This window comes from Elephas maximus, chromosome 10 (assembly GCF_024166365.1).
Source record: "Elephas maximus indicus isolate mEleMax1 chromosome 10, mEleMax1 primary haplotype, whole genome shotgun sequence".
NCBI lineage: Eukaryota > Metazoa > Chordata > Mammalia > Proboscidea > Elephantidae > Elephas > Elephas maximus.
This window is the reverse complement of record NC_064828.1, coordinates 91,871,874-91,894,529: the sequence shown is the minus strand read 5'-3', so window position 1 is coordinate 91,894,529 and position 22,656 is coordinate 91,871,874. Positions and strand designations below refer to the sequence as shown.

At 39.4% G+C, this 22,656-nt stretch overlaps 1 protein-coding gene across 1 annotated transcript in view; it reads right to left on the bottom strand.

The window, feature by feature from the left end:
* NRXN3 (neurexin 3) overlaps positions 1 to 22,656 on the bottom strand; it is a 1,867,393-nt gene that overhangs the window by 967,937 nt on the left and 876,800 nt on the right. Inside the window, 3 exon segments of the mRNA XM_049899475.1 lie at positions 13,353 to 13,526; positions 14,386 to 14,576; positions 15,337 to 15,718. Of these exon segments, the coding sequence (XP_049755432.1) occupies positions 13,353 to 13,526; positions 14,386 to 14,576; positions 15,337 to 15,718 (747 nt within the window).

Here is a 22,656-nt window from a genome sequence, read left to right as displayed (position 1 = left end):
AGTAAGTGACGGTTTGAGCTCTCAAATAAAGGCTTGCTAGCTCTAGAACCCACACATCTAACCTCTTGTGGATGTCAGTAAGCCGGAGAAGTGTGTGTGTGGGGCGGGGGGGTGCTAACAGGGTTAACAAGAGCAACTTAAATAAGCTATTTCTAACCTACAATCAAAGATGACTTTTTAATATAAGGATTCCCCCCTCAAGGAAAATTGTCAAATGCCATTTTAATTTTAAATTCAATTAAAAATAAGTAGTAAAAGCTATTTTTATCCGATTATATGAAAAGAGAACTGTATCGAATGCAAATGTTTAAAAACATACATTCCCAGAGACTTAAAAATCACAATTTTGTTCTAAAATATTCTTCCAAGTCAACCTAAAATTCAAAGACATTCTAAGGTGACAAAACCTACTGAAGGCATCGTTGGAAGTACATATTCAGAAAGTTGTTGTCTGTCTTTAAATAATACTTGGAAATTTCACTAAGGCTTTTGGGATTCCCTGCATAGGGATGGTGTGCAGTCTTTTGCATTTGCTTCACAACCAATCCTCACTAAAATAGTCATACATTCTTTCAAGGAGAGCTAGCGCCCTTCCTTGTATACAAGGAAACTGACAAGACAACAGAAAGATGCACACAAAGACTAAACAAGTTGTCAAGGATGTTAGTACTTTGCTTTCCAACTCCCAGGTCTGTTTTTAGTTCACTGAAAAACATAGCACTGTCTTTTTTTTTTTTTTCCAGCTGATAACTCTGATGGCTGCCACAAATTTCCTATCATTCTTGAAATGGGATTTTTCTTTTCTCTCTAAGAACTGTCCCATAGAGTCTTTTCATGCCTGTTACTGCTAAAACCCACCTTTGCAGTACCTGCAAACTAATTCAGTCAATTCTTCTTCATGGTCTAGAAAACCAAAAGTCGACAGAATGCCTTTTGTTGTTTGCAGGTCCTTGCCATAGAAGTGCTGCCTGAAGCATGGGGTGCTTGCTTATGTCAGAGTCTATATTCCTTCTGTTATTGCCCAAGTAGAACTTAACCAGTCCTATGCCTCAAATATCCCAATGTAAAGTTGATTAATATTGTTAAACCAGTGCCAGCTGGTCCTGGCCAGATTATAGGTGGGGACAGGGAAGCCTGGACGTGACAGGCCCAGCGGCCACATTGGATCTGCCTTTCCAATGTCCATTTACCCTGAAGGGCTGAGGCTGGCAGCCTGGAGGTGGGCATGGCTGGTACTGGTTTAACAATATTCATCAACCTTAATGACAAGGAATGAGGAGTTTGTCAAAGGGCTTTGACTCCATCAATGCAATCTGAATGTGAAGCACCATCATAGCAGAACTACGTGCCAACTAAAGGGTTTGCCCACCCTACACAGGGCACAGTTGCCATCTGAGGAACCTTGATGAGAATCATTCATCTTCTACTTGCAACTTTATTTTCTACTCCTGACTAGTGCATAACCCCTTCTACATTTTTATATTGCTTCACAGTGGGAGTGTGGGAAAGCAGTAATTAGGTGGCAAAGAGGAAAATAATATAAGAAAGGAATGCATACATATATGTACACGTATGTGTGTGTGTGGAAACCCTGGTGGTGTAATGGTTAAGTGCTATGGCTCCTAACCAAGAGGTCAGCAGTTTGAATCCACCAGGCGCTCCTTGGAAACTCTATGGGGCAGTTCTACTCTGTCCTATAGGGTAGCTATGAGTCAGAATTGACTTGATGGCAGTGAGATTTTAGTGTGTATCTATTTCCCTGTAGAGATCACATATAAGTCTATGATGTAGACTTACATATAAGTAAGTCTATATAAATCCTACAAAGAAATTTTTTAAAAAATGGGATTCAGGCATTTGAAAAGACTCTTACCAGCTTCCTGAGCACTCTATACCCTACTTCTAAAACATAAGAATTAAAGAGTTGAGGCTTCAGGGCAGATATTCTTTATATTAGAATAGCCTATTTTACTAGTTGCATAGGTGTCTTGGTCACTTCAGCAAAGCTACTTCCATAACTATCAGAGTATTACTGTATTTGTACTGTTGGGCCCTGTTGGCTTTTCTGGAGAGAATCATTTATAGACAACATAAGATCTAAATGGCAGAAATCCAATTTACTGATATTTAATTTTAAAATAAGAAATCAATGATCCCTTAAGCATGCCACGTCTTTCTTCATATAGAGCCAATTGAGAAGAAAATAATCTAGTTTCCATTTTACAGAGATGAAGCGAAGCCCAGACACAGGGTCCTAAAAGTTATTATAAAATTTCATTGACAGAAAGACCTAAGGCTGTTTTCTTCTCCAGATCTTTTTGTTTTTTGTCTTGAAGGCACGATTAGGAAGGCACGCCTTCCTAATGCTTGCAATGCGTTCAAACTGCTCTTAGCAAACATAATCAGGTGATATGGTTTTTCTTTTCCAAATGGAAGTTCAAAAAAAAAGTCACTTGGCTGGAATAATGAGTGAAGGAGACTAACAACAAAATCCAACATCTGGGCAGTTTCAATAATACCCTATTCTCTTCAATCACATTAGCCCTCTCATCATCCATTGGAAATAAGTCAAAATGAGCCTGGGAGTTGGTTGAAACTGAGATGTCCTCGTGAGGCCTTTATCCACAGTGGCTTTTGATCAGTACTGTGCTGGTAAATGTTTAACAGCCAGCACTCTAGGAAAACAAAAACGAAAGCCTGATGTAGCATTTGTTGATTTTTTTTTATTTTTTTTTTTAAAATACTTGTACCGCAGTGAATCCCAAGCTATAGCATGTTACATGATGCCAACCAGCTTGCAAATTCCTGAGGATTTAACAATTGACTCTTGTGAGCTGGTATGAGCCAGCTCCAACACGCAATTGTCTTTGATGATCAAATAACTACAAAGTATAACTACACCTTATGAATAAAGGAATTTACACATGTGACACCTCTAGGACCATGAAGAGGTGAGCTTCTGTCCCTGTTGGGTTATTTTTAAGGGTGGAAGGACAGCTGGCATTATAAAGCCTTTTTTGCACAGCCCATTCTATTTTCAGAGGGTGCCTGGGTCATAAAGATCAATTAGATTATTCCTTCTTTTTAAAATCATGGAAGGCTCTCAAAAGTCAATAAGTTGTATACCTGTAAAAAGCTGAATTGGCAAAAGTTGTGTGATATATTTACAATGACCAAAAAACCAAACAAACAAACAAAAAAAACCAGTAGCTGCTGAGGCTGCTTACGTATAACCAAACACCTCATGGGAATTGTTTCCTTGGTTTGGAGATTTCGGGTCATGGTTTCACGGGGCATCCCAGTTAATTGGCCTAATGATGTATTTAGTGCTTCTGTTCTATAAGTCGCCGTGAGTCAGGATCGACTTGACTGCAATGGCTTACGGTTCTATCTCCTAGTTTGTTACGTAGTGCCTGGGGTCTTAAAAGTTTGCAAGAGGCCACCCAAGTCACAACAATTGGTCTCTATTCACCTGTAACAAAAGAGGAAGAAGGAGAGTCAGGAATAGGAGGATATGGAATGTGTGGCTAATTGCCTCCATAAACAACTGCCTTCTTTGCCATGAGACCAGAAGAACTGGATGGTGGCCGGCTACCATTGCTGAACATTTTGATCAAAGGTTCCACAGACGAATCCTGATCAAAAGAGGGAAAATGTAGAACAGAATTTCAAATTCTCCCAGACTCTAGACTTTCTGGAGCCATGGTGGGTGACTGAACCCCTGAAACTATTGTCCTGAGATATTCTTTGAACCTTGAACCTAAAATCTTCTTCAAACTGAACAACAGTTTATCTTAATTAGTAAAAAAGGTCTGCCTTGAGCATTATGCTTTTTTAAGAACTATCTGTATGGGTTAAGAACAGCAACTTGAAAGATTAGATGGGAACTTTAGAGGGAAGTGACTTTATGTTAATGAGGAAGGACCGACTCAGAAAAGGGGGGTGAGAGTGGTTGTACAACTCAAAGAATGTAATCAATGTCACTAAATGGTACCTGTAGAAACTGTTGAATTGGTGTATGTTTTGCTGTGTATGTTCTCAACAATAATAACAAAATAAAATTTAAAGGAAAAAAATGCTGCTTTAGAAAATGTAAACTAAGCCTTCATTTTATGCTTTTGCATATTTTCTCAGCACAGATGTACTGGCCTGTTGGGACAGTAAAGGCCATTTAAAAAGAAGAAGAAAGAGAGAGAGAGAGGATTGCAAAGGCCAGCTAACAATAAGATGGGTGATTTCAAATTTGTTGTTATTGCTAGTTGCCATCTAGCTGATTCTATGGACCACATTTGTGCAAAGTAGAACTTCACTCCATTGCGTTTTCAAGGCTGTGACCTTTTGGAAGCAGATTTCCAGGCCTTACTTACAGGGTGTCCCTGAGTGAGCTTGAACCGTCAACCTTTTAGTTAGTAGTTTAGTGCTCAACCACTTGTGCCCACTCAAGGACACTTTGCTTTAATAAACATTGTGCAAATATCATCCAGAACTTAGTGAAATAGCATCAATATGAAAACTATCTGCCATAATGTCAGCTTTGAGGACATAGTCATTCCTTGGTTTCTACTTTGGGAATAAGCATATTCAGACCCACATGATATGGCATAGCAGTGAACTGGCCATGGGTTTTTAAATCCAGATTTAACACTTACTACAATGTAAACTAGGGCCGGCTACCTAAACCCTCTGAGCCTCAGTTTCCCCAACTGTATAATGGGGAGAAAACTGTTACACGTGTTACATGACATAAGGATTAAACGAGGTAACATGTACAAAGCTTATACAATCATCCATAAAATGGGAATAATAAATCAACAAGGCAAGGTCACGGTCAAGATGGAGATATCATATGCCAAAGCCATTAGTATGTGCCTACACTATGAAGATGCTCAATAAAGGGTATTATCAGTTCTGCTGGAAAGGAAACTCAGATTCTGCCCTACTATTTAAGCTGAGGGTGTAGTTAATTAGGAGTTCAGAAAGAAGACACATTAAGGTCCAAAACCAAAACCTGATGCCGTCAAGTTGAATCTGACTCAAAGTCAGCCATGTTTACACAGTTCCCTTGTGAAAAATCTTTCTCTCTCCTGCACTGCTGAGAGACAGGAACCATTGCATGGAGTTCAATTTAATTCCTGTCTGTCCTGTTATTTCCTGTAATGCAAGCCATTTTTGAAGGACTGATTTCTATCAGAGCAAGTACTGTAAATGCTACATTTTATTACATAAAACACAACGGAGAGTGATAAAATGAAGCTTTGGAGAATATGAGGTGGGGAACTATGTTCCTCATAAATTAGAGGATCCATTTAATAATTAAAGTTGGAAAATTAAAATTCTCTTTCCTACTAGAGGTGTTTGGCTGGTGCCAACTCTCATCTACAATGCTTTGAAAGCATCCCCAGGTTTTCAAGGCCTCCAAACCCACTACACTGATGGATTTTCGTAGAATAGGCAGTATTTAGTGCCCACATCCAACAAATTCTGGGTGCCCCCCATTTGCCCAACATCTGGGCAGATGGACAACTTAGTATTTCTAGAAAAGAAGCCAGTCAGCTCCAGAAATAAAACCTGCTAAAAAAGAGTCATAATGAAAACTGTGAGGAAAACACCCTGATTAATCACCCAACCCAATAAGAGCTATTACTTTATTCCTCATAGTTTATGACTCATCTGTCTCACTCCCAACAGGTCAAACTAATTATTTCTTCTATAGTTCTGCAGCCACTACATTTACTGAGCTCCTTTCTTCTAAGGCCAAGTTTTTGGAGAAGCTTCTCCTCTCCAGGAATGCTCCTCTTGCAAATTAAAAAAAAAACTGAAAAATTACTTCTGAAAAGGAATGTAAAAATTGTCATTTTATCCAAAGGAACCTGAGGCAGAGACTGCACCTCAGCAGTGCAAAACCCCTCGTGTGCCTCAAGGAGGCGCTGCAGTGAGCTCCTGCTCTCTCTCCTGACCTGGAGAGATGTAAAGAGCTGGACTGAAACCAGGCAAGTCAGTGAAGTTCTTCCTTGACACCTTCTGACATGATGTGTAAATGTATCAGTATGAAATAGAACAACAGTGTAGGGGAAAGCAAATAGGAGAAAGAGCTCATTTTCTTCCTCCTTCCTCAGAAGTTTCATCTGGGATGGAAACTTATTCACCTCCTCGGCCTGATAAAGTATCAGGCATCAGGCTTCCATCTCTTACCTCTGTCTTACCTATTGCCATGAAGTCGATTCTAACTCATAGCGACCCCGTAAGGACTGAGTAGAACTGCCCCCATAGGGTTTCCAAGGCTGTAAATCTTTACAGAAGCAGGCTGCCACATCTTTTTCCCACTGAGTGGCTGGTGGGTTCAAATTGCTAACCTTTCAGTTAGCAGCCAAGGCTTTAAGCACTGTACCACCAGGGCTAATTCCCTCCTGATTCTACCCTCAGCTTTCAGCTCCTGTCCTTCCAATCCATTCTCAACCCTGGTGCAGCACGTTCTTGTTATTGTAAAATACCATGGAGTTGATTTTCAACTCATAGTGACTCCATGTAACAGAGCAGAACTGTTCCAAAGGGTTTTCCAGGCTGTAATCTTTACAGAAGCAGATCACCAGGTTTTTTTCCACTAAGTGGGTGAATGGGTTCAAACCACCAAACTTTCAGTTAGCAGCTAAGCTCTGAACCATTGCACCATGAGGGCTCCTTCTGCGTATCTCTAGCAGAGCAGTTTTCATTCTGCATTGTGATTGGTGGCTAATCTCCTAATGAGCTCCTTGAAGTCAGAGACTGCATCTCATCTGCACCCCTAGTCCTTAGCTGAGGACCTGATATACAGTAATAGTTGACACTCGGTTCCTTCTAAATTAAATAACACAGTCATTGCAGAAGCTAAAAACAAACAAACATAATACCCCAACACAAGAGGAATCAAGCTGCTGACTAGTCCCACACCCAGACTCATCATGCTACTTCCTCTCCCTCATCGCTGTATTTTCTTCTGAATACCACTGCCCTTCTCATTTCAGACTGCCTCATTTCTTTGTCATATGTTTTTAACTACCCTTCACACTTAAGAGTAATTAGTACTATCTGTGCCCACAGGTTGTTGCTGAAAAGGCCAGCTCGTGAGCAATGGTTCCAATCACAGTGTCAGGAAAATAATAACTAACGGCATTTGCATCCTAAAGCTCTTTTGCTATAACACAAGGAGAGTAAGGTGACCCGGACTAATTAAAAAGAATAACAACTCCTGCCACAAAGAAAGAGAGCGTCAAGCCATTATAAGAATGGAAGAGAGTCTGTGTCAATGGGGTAATAATTTTAAAACCCTACTGATGACTAGACTGCTTCTACAAAAAAATATTGCAAACATTCTGCCCCCAAATCTGTATCTTTACATTGGAAAACAATTTCTAACAGGCATGGAGGCCAGTCAGTTCGTTGTATGATTCCTACATGCCATTTTCCCCTCCCGTCTGTTAACAGGAACTATAAGATTATTTTGCCACATATGGAGTACCGAGTATGTGAGAGGCACTGTGTTAGTCTCTGGGGATTCCAAATCTGCAGTTCTTTCCATGAAGGATAAAGCCTAGGAGGAGATGTAGTCATCTTGTTGTGTCTAATAAACCTGGCCGTAGGAGCTTTGCCAACCTTGAATTGTCTTGGATGTAGATTGAGTCCTGCATCCTCCTCCCCTCATTTAAGAACAGTATATAAAAAATAGTGGACCTTTTTCAGACAATTGAATATAACGTCCAAAAAATAAAAGCCATCGTTACAGGCAGTCTTCAGGTTATGAAGGAGATCTGAATCCTTTCAAAGTGAGGGCAAATTTACATAACATTAAAGGGCAACTACCAGTCATCCGTTGGATGTTCCTAACCCAGGCCTATCTGTATTACTGGAAGGGCCCCGCGTTTTTTGAAATTGAAAGTCCATTTTACAGCTTCCTAGAACTTTAAAGCACTAATTCAGTATATGTTCTTTTTGTTTGCATTAACTTTTTTTTATTATTAAATATCAAAATATATGTGAATCTGCTAAGAGGCAATGAAGGAAAAAGAGTTATAAAGGAATGACTACTGAGAGGCTGTAGTAGTTGATGTCCACCTGAGAGACAGACACTTATTCTAGTTACCTATAAGGCATATGTAACTCATAACAAGTAAGCCGCAGCAAAGTGAATGATCTTTTGGTGAAAATAACTTTCTTATCTAAAGCTACCATTGCTTTAACCAATTCTAACAATTGACTCTCAGCTAAATGGCACCTAAAAAGAAAACTAACCAAAAAGTGGGTATCTAGCAGAAGGGAGGCATGCCTATTCCTCCCTTGCTATTCTGAGTCAAAGTGGCCCAAAAGATTAGCAGCCATGGGCCATTACTCACATTGGCAGGTATCTCTTTGAATGACAGGAGAAGCAGTTTCTGCAGCAGGTGTTCACTGACATCTAACATGCAGGCATTTTACGGGGTATTCGGGATCAAAACTGACAGATCCTCTTCTTCCCCGAGAGTATCTTTTTCTTTAGATCACAAAACAGGGATTTAAAGTCCTCACTCAAAATCCATGATAGCAAACATCAATCTCTAGTACATTTTAATGATGTTAAATCTCCGAAATACCTAAAATATATTTCTTTAAAATGAGCTAATAGAAAATGGCATTCTCTCTCATAAGGCCCAAGCACTCAGCATCCTGCTCTGGTAAATGACCCTCCTGACCCAGAAAATAATAAATTAGGAACTAAAGTGGCTTTTTTTTTTTCTCCCAAGTGCTGTCTTCTATCTGTAGTGAACAAATACAAAGGAGCCAATCCTTCAATGGCGACTACTTGGATATGCATTAGCCATTTCCAGATGTGGACTAATGTGTATATGGATACTCACACTATAGGACGCTGTCAAACATCTTTGGTGACCCCCAATAGAATCATGTTCCCAGTCCCATGAGGTCTGCTCTTTATCATTATTTCCCATGCGTTATTCTGGGCGTTCCGCTGCCCTTTCTGAAGAACAAAGGGTTCAGCCCCCTCCCCACAATTGCTGCTGTCCAAGGGGTATGACAGCTTGAAGACTGCTAAAGAAGAGATATCAAGGGTTATACAGGGCATCTTTCAGTCCAAGATGGTAATGGGAACAAGAGCCTTCTCTACCTTGTAGGTCAGCTTTGGTCAACGCAACTTTGTTAGCAAAAGAACAGGAAAAGCGAAAACAATAACCAGAGGTTAGTAAGAGGCAGAGTAAACCAGGGTAACATTACAGAAACGAAAATGCAATCGGCATAACCAACATCACCCAAACAGACAATCAATATGCTCTACAGGTTCACCAGAGACAACATGGACAGGGACGCACAGACCAGGGGCAGAGCAGACCTCCTCGAAGCCAAGTCAGCACAGCAGGGTCAGGGAAATATCGGACTTGACAAAGCACAAGCAATGGGTAACAAGAGCCTTCCCACATTCACACAGCCAACCCCAAGGCATACGGTCCAGAAAAGTGATTTTCCATCAGTCAGAATAAACATCAAGAGATAAGGATAGTGCATGGCCAGACTGAAAGGCACGTGTGAAGAATCAGACAGCGCCCACAAAAATAATTCTGAACATTTAGGTGTTGAAAATGGCAGTGTCACTTGGGAGCATTCCTTTTACCCTACTGCAAATGCCAGCAAGAAATGTGGCACTAAAATCAGGCATTTGTATCAAGATGATATGGGAACACCAAAGAGCTCATTTTGTTTAATTTGTAAAAATATAGCCAAACCAAAATGGCAGTGGGCAAAAAGGCACCAAATCAGTGTCTTTTTCATTTATTCATGCCAGTCTCAAAATGAACCACATGTGTTTCTCTCAGATGTTTACCATCTGGAATTGTGGGATAGCATTTCTAGCCAATTAATGTCCTGATCTCTTCATTAAAGCTGACCTCTAAATAGGAAGAGTTCCTACCAGCCAAGTATCAAATCAGTTGTTTTTTAAAAAAAATCCCAGCCCGAATTAAGAGGCCACAATTCATAGCTAGCTGTTGGTTAGGAATTGCCCAGAAATTGCATTTAACTTATAAATTACACATTCAGCATATATTAGAGACATAAAACCAAAACCTAGCTCAAGATTTTTTTTTCTTTTTTGCTAAAAACAATTGAGAGCCAAAGAGAAGTGGATTAATATGTTTTAAAGATTTTTCTTTTTAATTCTAATGCATTTTATTTTATCTGCTGCCATGGGTCAGATATAATAGGAAAAATGATTTTTACTACTTAGGGACCTTGAAGTATCATTAACAATGACTTTGACAAGAATATGTGCTATATCCTGGCTGATGTGAATAAACACATTCACCATCTTGAAGAGATCCAGGGCTCAGTTCTTAGTAATGAAAACATGCCCCCTACCTGTGTATTATTCTATACATAAAAATGATATACCAAGAAATGTGTTCCACTTCCAATGGTCTCATAAAGTCTAACACCCAAAAGCCTTTTTGAGGTGACATGCTAGGTTACCTATGCATGAAAGATTAAGAATGCCAGTGGCATTTCTTTTTTTTGCAAATTGTCCAAGACTTATGCCCTTCTTTTTCCTCCCCACCATCTTCTACAGATTGATCTCTGTGGAACCCTAAAACGCTCCTGGGATCTCTTACAAGGGCTTATTCACAATGGTGCAAACTTCCAATGACAGTAATTTATGCCTTAACCCCTTTCTGGCCATTTTTCCTGGTCACTTAGGCTAATTACCCAAGTCATTTGTGTACAATAAACAAGGGCCTTCTTCCCTCAGCACTCATCCTTCACTTCATCCCACCCAATGGGGCAGTCATAATGCTCGATGGGTACCCATCACAATTATCTCCATGGCAATAGAGTGCAGTGTTATTAGACCCATGGGACTTGCCATAGATTCGAACAGTAGAGCCATCAAGTCACAATATCCGGCTTGGAACAATCATCCATACTCAGAGGAAGGCTGGAACCCACCATAATGTGTGTGATGAGTCATACCAAACTGCACATAGAGCTGTAGGTAAGGATAAGAACATTTCCCCCAATTTGACGGGTAATTTCCTTTTGTTAATGTTCTCATTGCTTCTCTTAAAGCTCTCTTAAGTAGGGTCCTCCTCCTCCTCCTTTATCCTATACTTTTTTTAATCTAGTCTTATAAAAGCTAGTTTAGCTTAGACCTTCTTTCAATCCAACATTAAAGTTTTATTTTTTCACAACACATTTTTTACTTTCTCTAGAGCTGTGTTTCCAATATAGTAGTCATAGTCACATGTTGTTTTTGTTAACTTTAAACATGTGTAGTATGAATTGGTATATTCTAAAGTATTAAGCTACAACTTGGTTTTGAAGGCTTAATATGAAAAAAGTAAAATATCTTATTAATGATTTTTATCACATTAATTACATGCTGAAATGATAATATTTGTATATATTGGATTATGTTAAATAAAATTAAAATTATTTTTACTTGCTCATTTATATACCTTTTTTAATGTGGCTACTGGAAAATTTAAAATTACATACGTGACTCAGGCTATATTTCTACTGTGTAACATTGCTAGAGAGTTAAGTGGACAGTTCCTGCTAATTTTTTAAGTAGAACTGATGGAGAGTTAATTGGACAGTTCCTGCTAATTTTGTAAGTAGAACTGATCGCATGATAAAAAATACTTCCAATTTGAACAGTGCCTTATACTTCTTTGATATGTGCTTTTATATGATGATTTAACTCGATATTATTAATTATTCCAGAATAACTGGAATTATTGTCATTCTGCAATATTCTTGACTAATATACTCAATTTAATTCCAAATGCTGAATCTATCCCAGGGCTTCCCTTTAATGCCTGAAAGAACTAAGAGCAGGCCAGTGCAACAATAACAATAATAAATAAAAAAGGAAAGTGGCTGCTTTGAGTGCTATCACCACCACTACCACACACAAACACACACACACACACACACACACACACACAAACACCCTATATTTGGCCAACAGAATTTAAGAAATATTTATGGCTAAAGGAAAAATGGAGTGAGTTATAGGGACGACCAGTCTCATCTCTAGCAGAACACAGAAAATTGACTCTTAGGCAAAGGGGAATGACTTCCACAACCAGAAATCAGCCTGGAGAGCTGATGAGAAGCTTTTATTAAAATGTGCTTCAAGGTGGTAAGCAAACCTAGGTGGGAGTTGGTTAAGGACAGGAGAGATAAATGAAGTTGAACACTTAGGAGGAAATGAATGGACGGGTTTGATGCAGTAAATTAACAAGGAACACGAGAAAGCACAACAGATTGCACAAACAAAGGACCATGAGGCTCAACCAGACAAAAGAATACATAGATCCTGGTGACTGGTCAAGATCCAACCTCTTTGTCTCTCAAGTTCATTAAGAGTCATTTTCCAGCCAGCCCAAGGCTAAAGGGAATTCAAAAGAGACTTGTTAGGGAAGGCTGAACGTGTTTACCACTACCCTCTGCTGGTTAAAGCTAGGTTGCTTTGGGCTCAGAAAAACCTGTAAAATTCTGTTAACCTCAAGAGAAAGTCAATCACCTACAGAAAAGGAAAGGCTAAGCACTGTTTGCTTCATGAGTAGCTGTGTAATGTTATCAGATGTCTCACATGAGATAAGATCCGTAAACAATAATCCTACTTGGCATTTTACGTATGCCTGATTGATGTACATGACCTTCCAGGGTAAGTTTTATCACCCCATTTTACAGGTGAGGAAAATTAGTTCAGAAAGATTAAATAATTTGATAAATTCCATATAGCTAATAAGATGGACATCCTGAACCTGAATCCAGGTCTTTCTATCTCCAAAACCCAAACTATCCCAATGCACCACACTAAGGAACTGCCTAACAGTGCCCAACATCTAGTGCGAACTTAATAAATTCTAGTTCCCTTTCATCATCACAGCATTCTGACGATGCTTCCCTGCCTCCTGTTAGATTTGCATTGAGTAATGAAGTCACTGTTAGCAGAAATGAGAAGCGTGCTATTAATGGTGACGCTCATATAAAAGTCTCTGATTTGCCACTCCCCATGCATTGAAATATAAATATAAATCCCTGATGTCCTTTCAGCCATTCCGGAAGCACGGTGGGAGGAGCCTGATGTCAATGACTGGAAAGGTCCTTTATTGGCAAGTATGTGACTCTGGGAAGACATCTGCCAACATACATTCCTGGAGCCTGTGGCACATGTCTTGACATACTCAACCAGTGACAGGAGGACACCGATGGCAAATGAGAATGAGAAAGGACTGGTCAAACTAAGGAAGGAGGCACTGGCAGAGGCAGCAAAGAGGCTTGGTGCTTGCAACAAGGCTGTAGCTTACATAAAAAAAAGGTTGTACCTTCACAGCCACGCTCTATCTGTCCACTCCGATGGAGGGCATCATTGATGAGGTCTGGCAGACGCCCGTTCAAGTCCACTGATGCCAGACAGCCCTGAAAGCCATCCCGGGAAGCCACGAGCTTTGGAAGGTTGCTGTACATGCCTTGGGCCAGACCAGCCATGTAGAGATCACCTGTAAAGGAAAGTAAGTAAGCAAAGGGAGTGAATAAAGGATACAAACACCATGTCAATTAAAGGCACTGAACTTGAGGCCATCTGTTGGATAATGTCTGGTTTGGTTTTTCTTTTTGTTTTCAAAAACTATTTTGGTTTGGTTTCTGTTTTCAGCTGTACTAGAAAACAAAAACCAAATAAAATTAAACCAAGTTAAATTACTACCAGAATTTCTAAATTGCAAATAAATATATAAATATCTTACGTGTCTTTCATTTTACACATGCCATTTCACGTTATGAGATAGGTATTGCCCCCATTTTATGATGAAGTTAAGCTTAACAACAATTTAAAAAAAAACATTTATTGAGTGTTTTTAACGTGCTTGTTACTGATCATACACTGAGGGTTTTACATACATTATTTCATTAAAATTCCCAACAATCCATAAATGTAGTAACAGTTATTACTCTCATTTTTTCAAAATAATGTACTGAAGCTGAACAAGGCTAAGAATTACACTGAAGTCACCCAGCCAGTAAATGATTCAGCTGAGATTCCAAGGCCGATATTCCTTGCACTATGCTACGGTCCCTCCACACGTTAAATTATATCATACTGGAATTTATCACCTCTTCGCTCAGTCCTCCTACAGTAAGACATTTCGGAGGTTTCCAGAGAAAATGAAATGTTCCTTGAAGGGTGGTCTAATTAAAAACTGAATAAATTACAGTATAATATACTTCAACATTGTTAAAATAGGATATGTAAGATGTATCAAAAATATATGGCACTCCTGAACTGCAGTTTGCCTCTGGAAACAGCCTTTGGATTATAATAAACACTCTAAGAAGGATAAACTTCTTTATAATGTTTACCTTTCAAATCCAAATTTTTGGCACCATTGATAACCTGAGTGACGACCTTGGTGTCCACTTTCAGGCTGTGGGTGTTACTGTTGTCCCGGGTGATGACAACGTTGTGCCACTGGTTGTCGTTCAAGGGGCGGTCACTGTTGCCTTTGATCACATTGGGACCATTTCCGAGGTCAAACACGTAGTGTATGTACCTAAGAGGGGCGATAGCCATCTGATGACTTGCCATTCCTTGAAGTGATTTAATGGCAATGTGTGCGTAACCAGCTAAGAAAGCTTCAAATCCCCACGCTACAATGGCAGCAAGCAGAAATAACTAACACTTGATTCAGCATTACAAAAATAGTCAGATCCTATTTTATCATACTTCACTTTCATTCCATATCCATACAGCCCAATTTTTTTTAACATTAAAAAAAAAAAAAACTAATAAAAATCCAGGGCCACTAAGTAGACACGTGGCACACTACAAAACACTAGGCAGTGACATTTATGTTCACAGCTAATTATAGATTTGTATATTTTTGACCATTTTCCTGTGTATGGGAGTAAAATGCCTTGACAAAAGGGCAACTTTTTAAATTTGCATACACGGTCTTATGGTATGGCTAAAAATATCTATATTTCATTTCTTGCTATAGCTTTGGTAGTTGTAGTTAATACTGCCCAAAAGATAGCTACAACACCTCCCATAGCCCTGTATTGCAAAAATAGCTTTCACAGGACTACACTTCATAGTAAAGAGACTGGGAGTATTAATAAAAGATCTTTAAATAAATGAATTTCTCTCTCTTCCAGTACAAACCATTATGCTGTTCTTCTAATCAATGAACATGCTAGCATATATCAGGAATAGAGGGTGGGGTAGAATGGACACATTTTTTCCATGTCTATATTTTGTTCAGGGCTTGAGCTACGATATCCAGTATGAAGTATTTGATTCCTTCCACTTACCCCTTGACTAGCTCAACTGCAATAAAGTCATTGCCGTCACCACTATTGAAGAGAATGAAGCCATCAGCTGAGGTGGTCTTGAACTGGAAGAAGAGGTGCATGGAGGTGTAGGCCTGGAGGGTAGCCAGGCTTAGGTAACTGCTCTTGGTCTTGAAGGTGACAGGATCAGCAATGATGTTCCGCAGTCCAAAACGGGCCTTCAGCTCACAGTAATCGATGTCACCATTTTTGCACAAATCAATGTAGAGTAGACCATTAAACATGAGGCTCTGCAGATGGCCAATGAAACTGGAGGGGACAACAGAGATGTAACGCTTCTCGGTCATGATACCAGTTTCAATATTGTGGAACTCCAAGCGGGTATGGTCACCGACCATCGTACCTATGAAAATCACAAATGAGGTATCAATAGAATAAGGTGTCAGTTTTTATCATACTATATCTAGGTCCAACTTGTTTCTGCACGTGATATTCAGTTTTCTTTGAGGCAGTTCCAGAAAACAAAATATCAATAAAGTATGTACCTGACTTGACCTTGGTTGGGGATTTGAGGACTGTCCCAGCCCAAGTTATATACCCTGTACCCCACGCTCTTAAACAGCCACTCAGATGTCCCATCATATAAAGAAAAGTGTGAGATCATGGGTAATTTACCAAAGGTTACAATTATCAGTTTTCTCTATTCAGGAAAGCAATCAGGCACTAACATATAATATAAGAAGAAAATTCTTTGTTGTCCTAACCCTTGAAGAGACAACAAACAAGCCTTAGTCATTCACTAATAATATTTCTCACTGTGATAACTCACTACCTAGTACTTGTGGAAAAGGTTATATTGTAAAATATGTTGATTTTACCTGCCCAGCAACTGTTGTTTTTTCTGATAATAATACTTCTTTTTCCTTTGGGAAACTATCCTCTGCCCTTCACCTTTAGACCAATGGCTGGATGAAGCTGACCCTCTTCCAGTAATGACCCTTTCCTAGAGTAATCAAGTTACCCAGGGACGGTCACCCAGTATCTTTTCTCTCCCTAGCCATAAAATTTGGTCTAAGGATTAACCAAATGGTCCTCAAACTTTAGTTTATATCAGAATCAACTTCAGCTTGTTAAAACACAGATTGCTGGGCATCAGCCCCCCAGGTTCTGAAGCTTGAGAATTTGCATTTCTAACAAGTTCCTAGTTGAGGCTTATGCTTCTGATCTAAGGCCCACACCTTGTGAGCTACTGGGATTAGCACACAACCCAAACTTAGCCAGTAAAGTTCAGCTCCTGAGTTTTAGCTGGAACAATTATGAAAGAAGCTTCCTCTGCAAGCAAGGCTTACTGAAGGGATAAGAAGAAAGCCTAGCGCTGCTGGGGGCCACTCAGTAACCAGAGAGACTGAGCCTGCCTGAGGAAAAGCCAACTCAGATGACAATAAAGAATTGGGGAGAAACAGTTTCTCTATGATGATATCACCTGAGGGTCTGGATTCAGTCAGCCTACTTAGATTTTAAAATATTTGTGGCAATAAACTCTGTTTTGTGCTTAAAACATTTAGGTTGGGTTTCAGACACTTGCTTCTGAAAGATCTCCAACTGATACAAATGAACTACCAGACCTTTCCTGACCTAATTTATCTAGAAGTGGTGAGGGAGTAACTGGGGCAGGGGTGAAAAGGAGGGCTTGAAATAAAAGCAAGGCGACTGGAAATTCTAATATCAAAGGAAAGGAAAACATCTGAATGGCTGGAGTTGACTCCCTCAACATTTATGTAGACAAATCATATTAAAATTTAACAAATTATGCCCTAATATTACAGGGAGGGGAAAGAAACTCCACCTTCCTCACCTCTCCTGTTACTCACTTATATGGAGCCCTGGTGGCACAGTGGTTAAGTGCTATGGCTGCCAACCAAAAGACTGGCAGTTTGAATCCACCAGCTGCTCCTCAGAAACTCTATGGGGCAGTTCTGCTCTGTGCTACAGGGTCGCTATGAGTCAGAATCTATGAGTCGCTATGAGTCGGAATCGATCGGATGGCAACGGGTTTGGTTTCCATATGGGGGAAACTTTCCTAGCAAGACATTTCTGATATCTTTTCAGACCTCTCTCTTACAACTCTGCAGAGGAAAAGAAGTGACATAATCTGAATGACTAAGGGTAATCTGTAAAAACAACAAAAAATAAACATGGTTCAGCCCCTTACACTTCCTGTTTCTCTTTGGGGAGTGAGGAGTGTGTTCAGGAAACACAGGTTCTATTCTACTATTCCAGGGCTTGGGTGTTATAGAGACAGATCTTGCCTTTGTGAAGGGTACACACCCTAGTCCCGAGTTAGCATCTGGGTGGGCAGTTCTGTCTAATTCTGAAGTTCAGTAGATATAAGCCACATTTTTCGATATTAGTGTTATTAATAAAAATGATACTTAATTTTCATCTGCCTTGCATTTTTTTAACTGGCTCCGAATTCAGGTACAAAAAAAAGGGGGGGGGGTATTTTATTAAACTCCAATATCTAGGAGATGCAACCAACTCACACTCCTAGATGCCCATTATTAATTTCACCTCTTTAGGAGTAAACTCAGGCCTAATTCAAAGAATCTTTCATAAGCACAAAAATTAGATTAACATTTTACAAGCTTCTACACTGTATTTTGACAACTAAGGACAAATCATTCTCTTAATATAAGCAAAAATAAAATAATGACGTTGGTTAACTTAAATATAAAACTGTAGTAAAACAAAAATCAAAATGCAACATAAATCTGCCAACAATTGAATAACTTGGGAAAAGAATTACTGCATAAAATTACTTAGTATTGAACATTGGACTGGCCATAAAAACGCAAAGTAGCATAACCTAATACATATGCTTTAAAGATTGAAGTGGCTGAAATAAACCCCCAATGTCAATTTGACTATATCAGCTAACACCAGGAATAGGGGCTGGGGCTGGAGAATGATGGGAAGAGTGAGTCATAGCCAGTTTAATGGGAAATTCAACTATAATGACACTGGTAGTCATGGTAATTCTTATTTTAAAAATAAACAAATAAATAATCAGCAATGAGAACCAAGAAGTGAGAACGGGGTGATCCCTGGTGAAGACTGGGGTTCCAGAATGCTTCCAAAGGAACTATGTTAAACTATTTTAAGGTAAACTTTTAAAGGATTATAGTTTTAGGAGTTGACAGAAATTACGGTAAACAGATCTCAAGAACTGAGGAGTTAGGACATTCTGCTCACTAGAAAATGAATTTTATAAAGATGGAATAAAAGAAAGTAAGGTGTTGATTGAAACAGAAAAACTGAGCAAGCACTTGGATATGTAGGAGAGGAGAAGCTAAGGATTGAATGTGAGGACTTATTCCAGGGACACAGACCGGATGGAGGTTTAAAGTGATTCTGAGAGTTTAGGAGGAGGGGCTGGGAAGAGAAAGGGGAAGTAGAGCCAAACTAGAAAAGAAACTGGCTTCACCAAGTATTTAATAGCTCAAGCTGCTAATCAAAAGGTCAGCAGTTTAAATCCACCAGCCACTCCTTGGAACCTTGTGGGGCAGTTCTACACTGTCCCATAGGGTTGCTATGAATAGGAATTGACTGGATAGCAATGAGTTTGGTTTTGGCTCTTACCAAATATTAAAAGAACTAATGAAGGTTCCAAAAGAAGTATGGCATCAGGCCTTCTGTGCTGTGAAAGAACGCAGGAAAAGCATGAAATAAACTGTTTATAAAGTTTGAATCCTGTTCCAAGTTAACAAACTACATTAAAAAAAAAAAACCCAACTGTCACCTAATCAATATTAGTAACTGGGGACCTTTTTACTCACGTCCCCCAAAGGCCATCTTTAGCCTAAAACTCCTTTCCATTAAAGGGCTAAATATATGCTTATTGATAGTAGCTGCTTTAATATTTGGGAAGAAAAAGGAATATCTCAGGAGAAAGATAACAAGGAAAAGCTGAGGCTACTGAATATTCCCTATATGCCAGGCACACGTCATCATCACAATAAAACCAAAGATAGGTCTCATAGTCTAGCATTAGAGATTAAGGCATTTAGATTAGAGATGGTAAGGAACAGAGTCAAGATTCACACAGGTGATGAATGACAGATGGCCGAATTGAACCCAGGTTTGCCTGATTCCAAAGCCCTTCTCTTAACTTGTACACTGTACTGTCTTTGGAGAAAATAAGCTTGACTTATTCCTCACATTATACTCAAGTAAAGTAAGTGATTAAATGTCCATGCAGAAGCTGCTGTGATGAGTTCACATTTTCTTCTCAGTGGCCAACGATTATAATGGCCATTCCATCTAATTCATGGCTAATGCACTCAATAGCTCCCCTAGAACAGCCCTGTTGCCTTCGCTCCTACTCACATGGTTACTTCCACATTTCACGGAGGGTTGATGAGCAGTCTAGAGGCCAGCCTTCAGAGTGATGAAGCTTATTGAGAACATAACTGATAGAAAAGATGGGCCAAGTTCAAGCTGTAACTTTCCCTGGGGCAATTACATACAGCGGATGAGCACGTGCACCTCCCTGGATTTACATTCCAATACCACTACTTCTTAATTGGGCTCTTTTGGGAGGTTATCTAACGTTTCTGTGCTCCAGTGTCCCATCTGTGAAATAGGGATGAAGTTATCAGAATTAAATGGTTAATACTTATCAAGCGCCCAGTGCTCAAACCTGTTAAAAACTTATCAAGCGCCCAGCGCTCAAACCTGTTAAAATAAAAACTATTACTAATTATGCAGCGTTCATTTCTTTTCCTTTCTCTGAAATGTTTTAATTATTTTCTGATTGCTTATTGTTTTTCTCTCCTCCTCTATTAAAAAAAGCTCCTTCTAAATAGAGACTAAGAGTTGCCTCTTCTATATCTCCCAAAGTGACTAACAGAGGGACCTAAACACAGTAAGCATCACTAACAGCTAAGAAGGAAAGTTGTCTTTGAGACATTTGTGTGGCGTTTTTGTTGCTAGGTGCCATCAAGTCAGTTTAGACTCACAATGATCCTCTGTACAACAGAAAGAAACACTGCCCCATCCTGCGCCATCCTCAAAATCGTAGCTGTATTTCAGCACATTGTTGCAGCCACTGTGTCAATTTATCTCGTTGGAGGTCTTCCTCTTTTTGCTGACCCTCCTACCTTATCAATCATGACTTACTTCTCCAGGAACTGGTCCCTCCTGATAACACATCCAAAGTATGTGAGACGAAGTCTCTCTGTCCTTACTTCTGAGGAGCACTCTGTCTATACTTCTTCCAAGACAGGTTTGTTCCTTCTTCTGGCATTCCATGGTATATTCAACATTCTTTGCCAACACCATAATTGAAAAGCATTGATTCTTCTTCAGTCTTCCTTATTCATTGTCCAGCTTTCACATGCATATAAGGCAACTGAAAGATCATGGCTTGGACCAGGTGCACTTTAATCCTCAAAGTAACATCTTGGCTTTTCCACACTTAAAGGGGTCTTTCCCAACAAATGTACCCAGTGCAATACATTTTTTGGTTTCTTGACTGCTGCTTCCATGGGTGTTGATTCTGGATCCAAGTAACATGAAATCTTTGACAACTTCAATATTTTCTCTGTTATCAGGATGTTGCTTATTAAGGTGTATTTCATACTGAAGGCTATAGTCTTTGATCTTTATCAGTAAGTGCTTCAAGTCCTCTTCACTTTCAGCAAGCAAGGTTGTGTCATTTGCATATCACAAGTTGCTAATGAATCTTCCACCAATCCTATCATCACCTCCTGCTTCACATCGTACAGCTTCTTGGATTATTTGCTCAGCATACAGACTGAGTAAGTATGGTGAAAAGATACAACCCTCACACACACACATTTCCTGACTTTAAACCACACGCTATCCCCTTGTTCTGTTGGAACGACTACCTTTTGGTCTACGTACAAGTTCCTCATGAGCATAATTAAGTTTCTGGAATTCCCATTCTTTGCATTGTTACCCATAATTATGATCCGCACAGTCCAATGCCTTTGCATAGTCAATAAAACAAAAATCTTTCTGGTATTCTCTGCTTTCAGCCAGGATCCATCTGACATAGCAATGATATCCCTGGATCCACGTCCTCTTCTAAATCCAGCTTGAATTTCTGGCAGTTCCCTGTCAATGCACTGCTGCAGCCGCTTTTGAATGATCTTCAGCAAAATTTTACTTGTGTGTGATATAAATGATATTGTTCGATAATTTCCGTATTCTGTTGAATCATCTTTTTTGGAATGGACACAAATATGGGTCTCTTTCAGTTGGTTGGCCAGGTAGCTGTCGTCCATATTTCTTGACATAGATGAGTGAGCACCTCCAGCAATGCATCTGTGTGTTGAAAGATCTCAATTGGTATTCTGTAAATTCCTGGAGCCTCGTTTTTCGCCAATGCCTTCAGTGCACCTTGGACTTCTTCCTTCAGTATCATCGGTTGTTGATCAGGTGCTACCTCCTGAAATGGTTGAACATTGACTGATTCTTATTGGTACAGTGATTCTGTGTATTCCTTCCTTCTTCCCTTGATGCATCCTGCATCATTCAATTTTTTGCCGATAGAATCCTTCACAACTGCAACTTGAGGCTTGAATTTTTTCTTTAGCTCTTTCAGCTTGAGAAATGTCACGTGTGTCCTTCCCTTTTGGTTTTCTAACTCCAAGTCTTTGAATATTTTATTATATTTCACTTTGTCTTCTGAAATGCCCTTTTGAAATCTTTCATTCAGCTCTTTTACTGTATCATTTCTTCCATTTGCTTTAGCTACTCTACATTCAAGAGAAACTTTCAAAGTCTTCTGACATCCATTTTGGTCTTTTCTTTCTTTCCTGTCTCTTTAATGACCTTTTGCTTTCTTCATGTATGATATCTTTGATGTTATCCCACAACTAGTCTTCAGTGATTCGTGTTCAATGTGTCAAATCTATTCTTGAGATGGTCTCTAAATTCAAGTGGGATATACCCAAGTGTGTATTTTGAATCTCTTGAAATTGTTTTAATTTTCTTTAGCTTCAACTCAAACTTGCATATAAGCAGTTGATGGTCTGTCCTGCAAAAGGCCCCTGGCCTTGTCCTGACTGATGATATTGAGCTTTTCCATCATCTCTTTCCACAGATGTAGTCTATTTGATTGTTGTGCATTCCATCCAGTGATGTCTATGTGTACAGGTGCCATTTATGTTGTTGAAAAAAGGTATTTGCAATGACTTAGTCGTTGGTCTTGCAAAATTCCATCTTGCGATCTCTGGTATCTTTTCTATCATCAAGGCCATATTTTCCAACTGTCAATCCTTCTTCTTTGTTTCCAACTTTAGCATTCCAATTCCC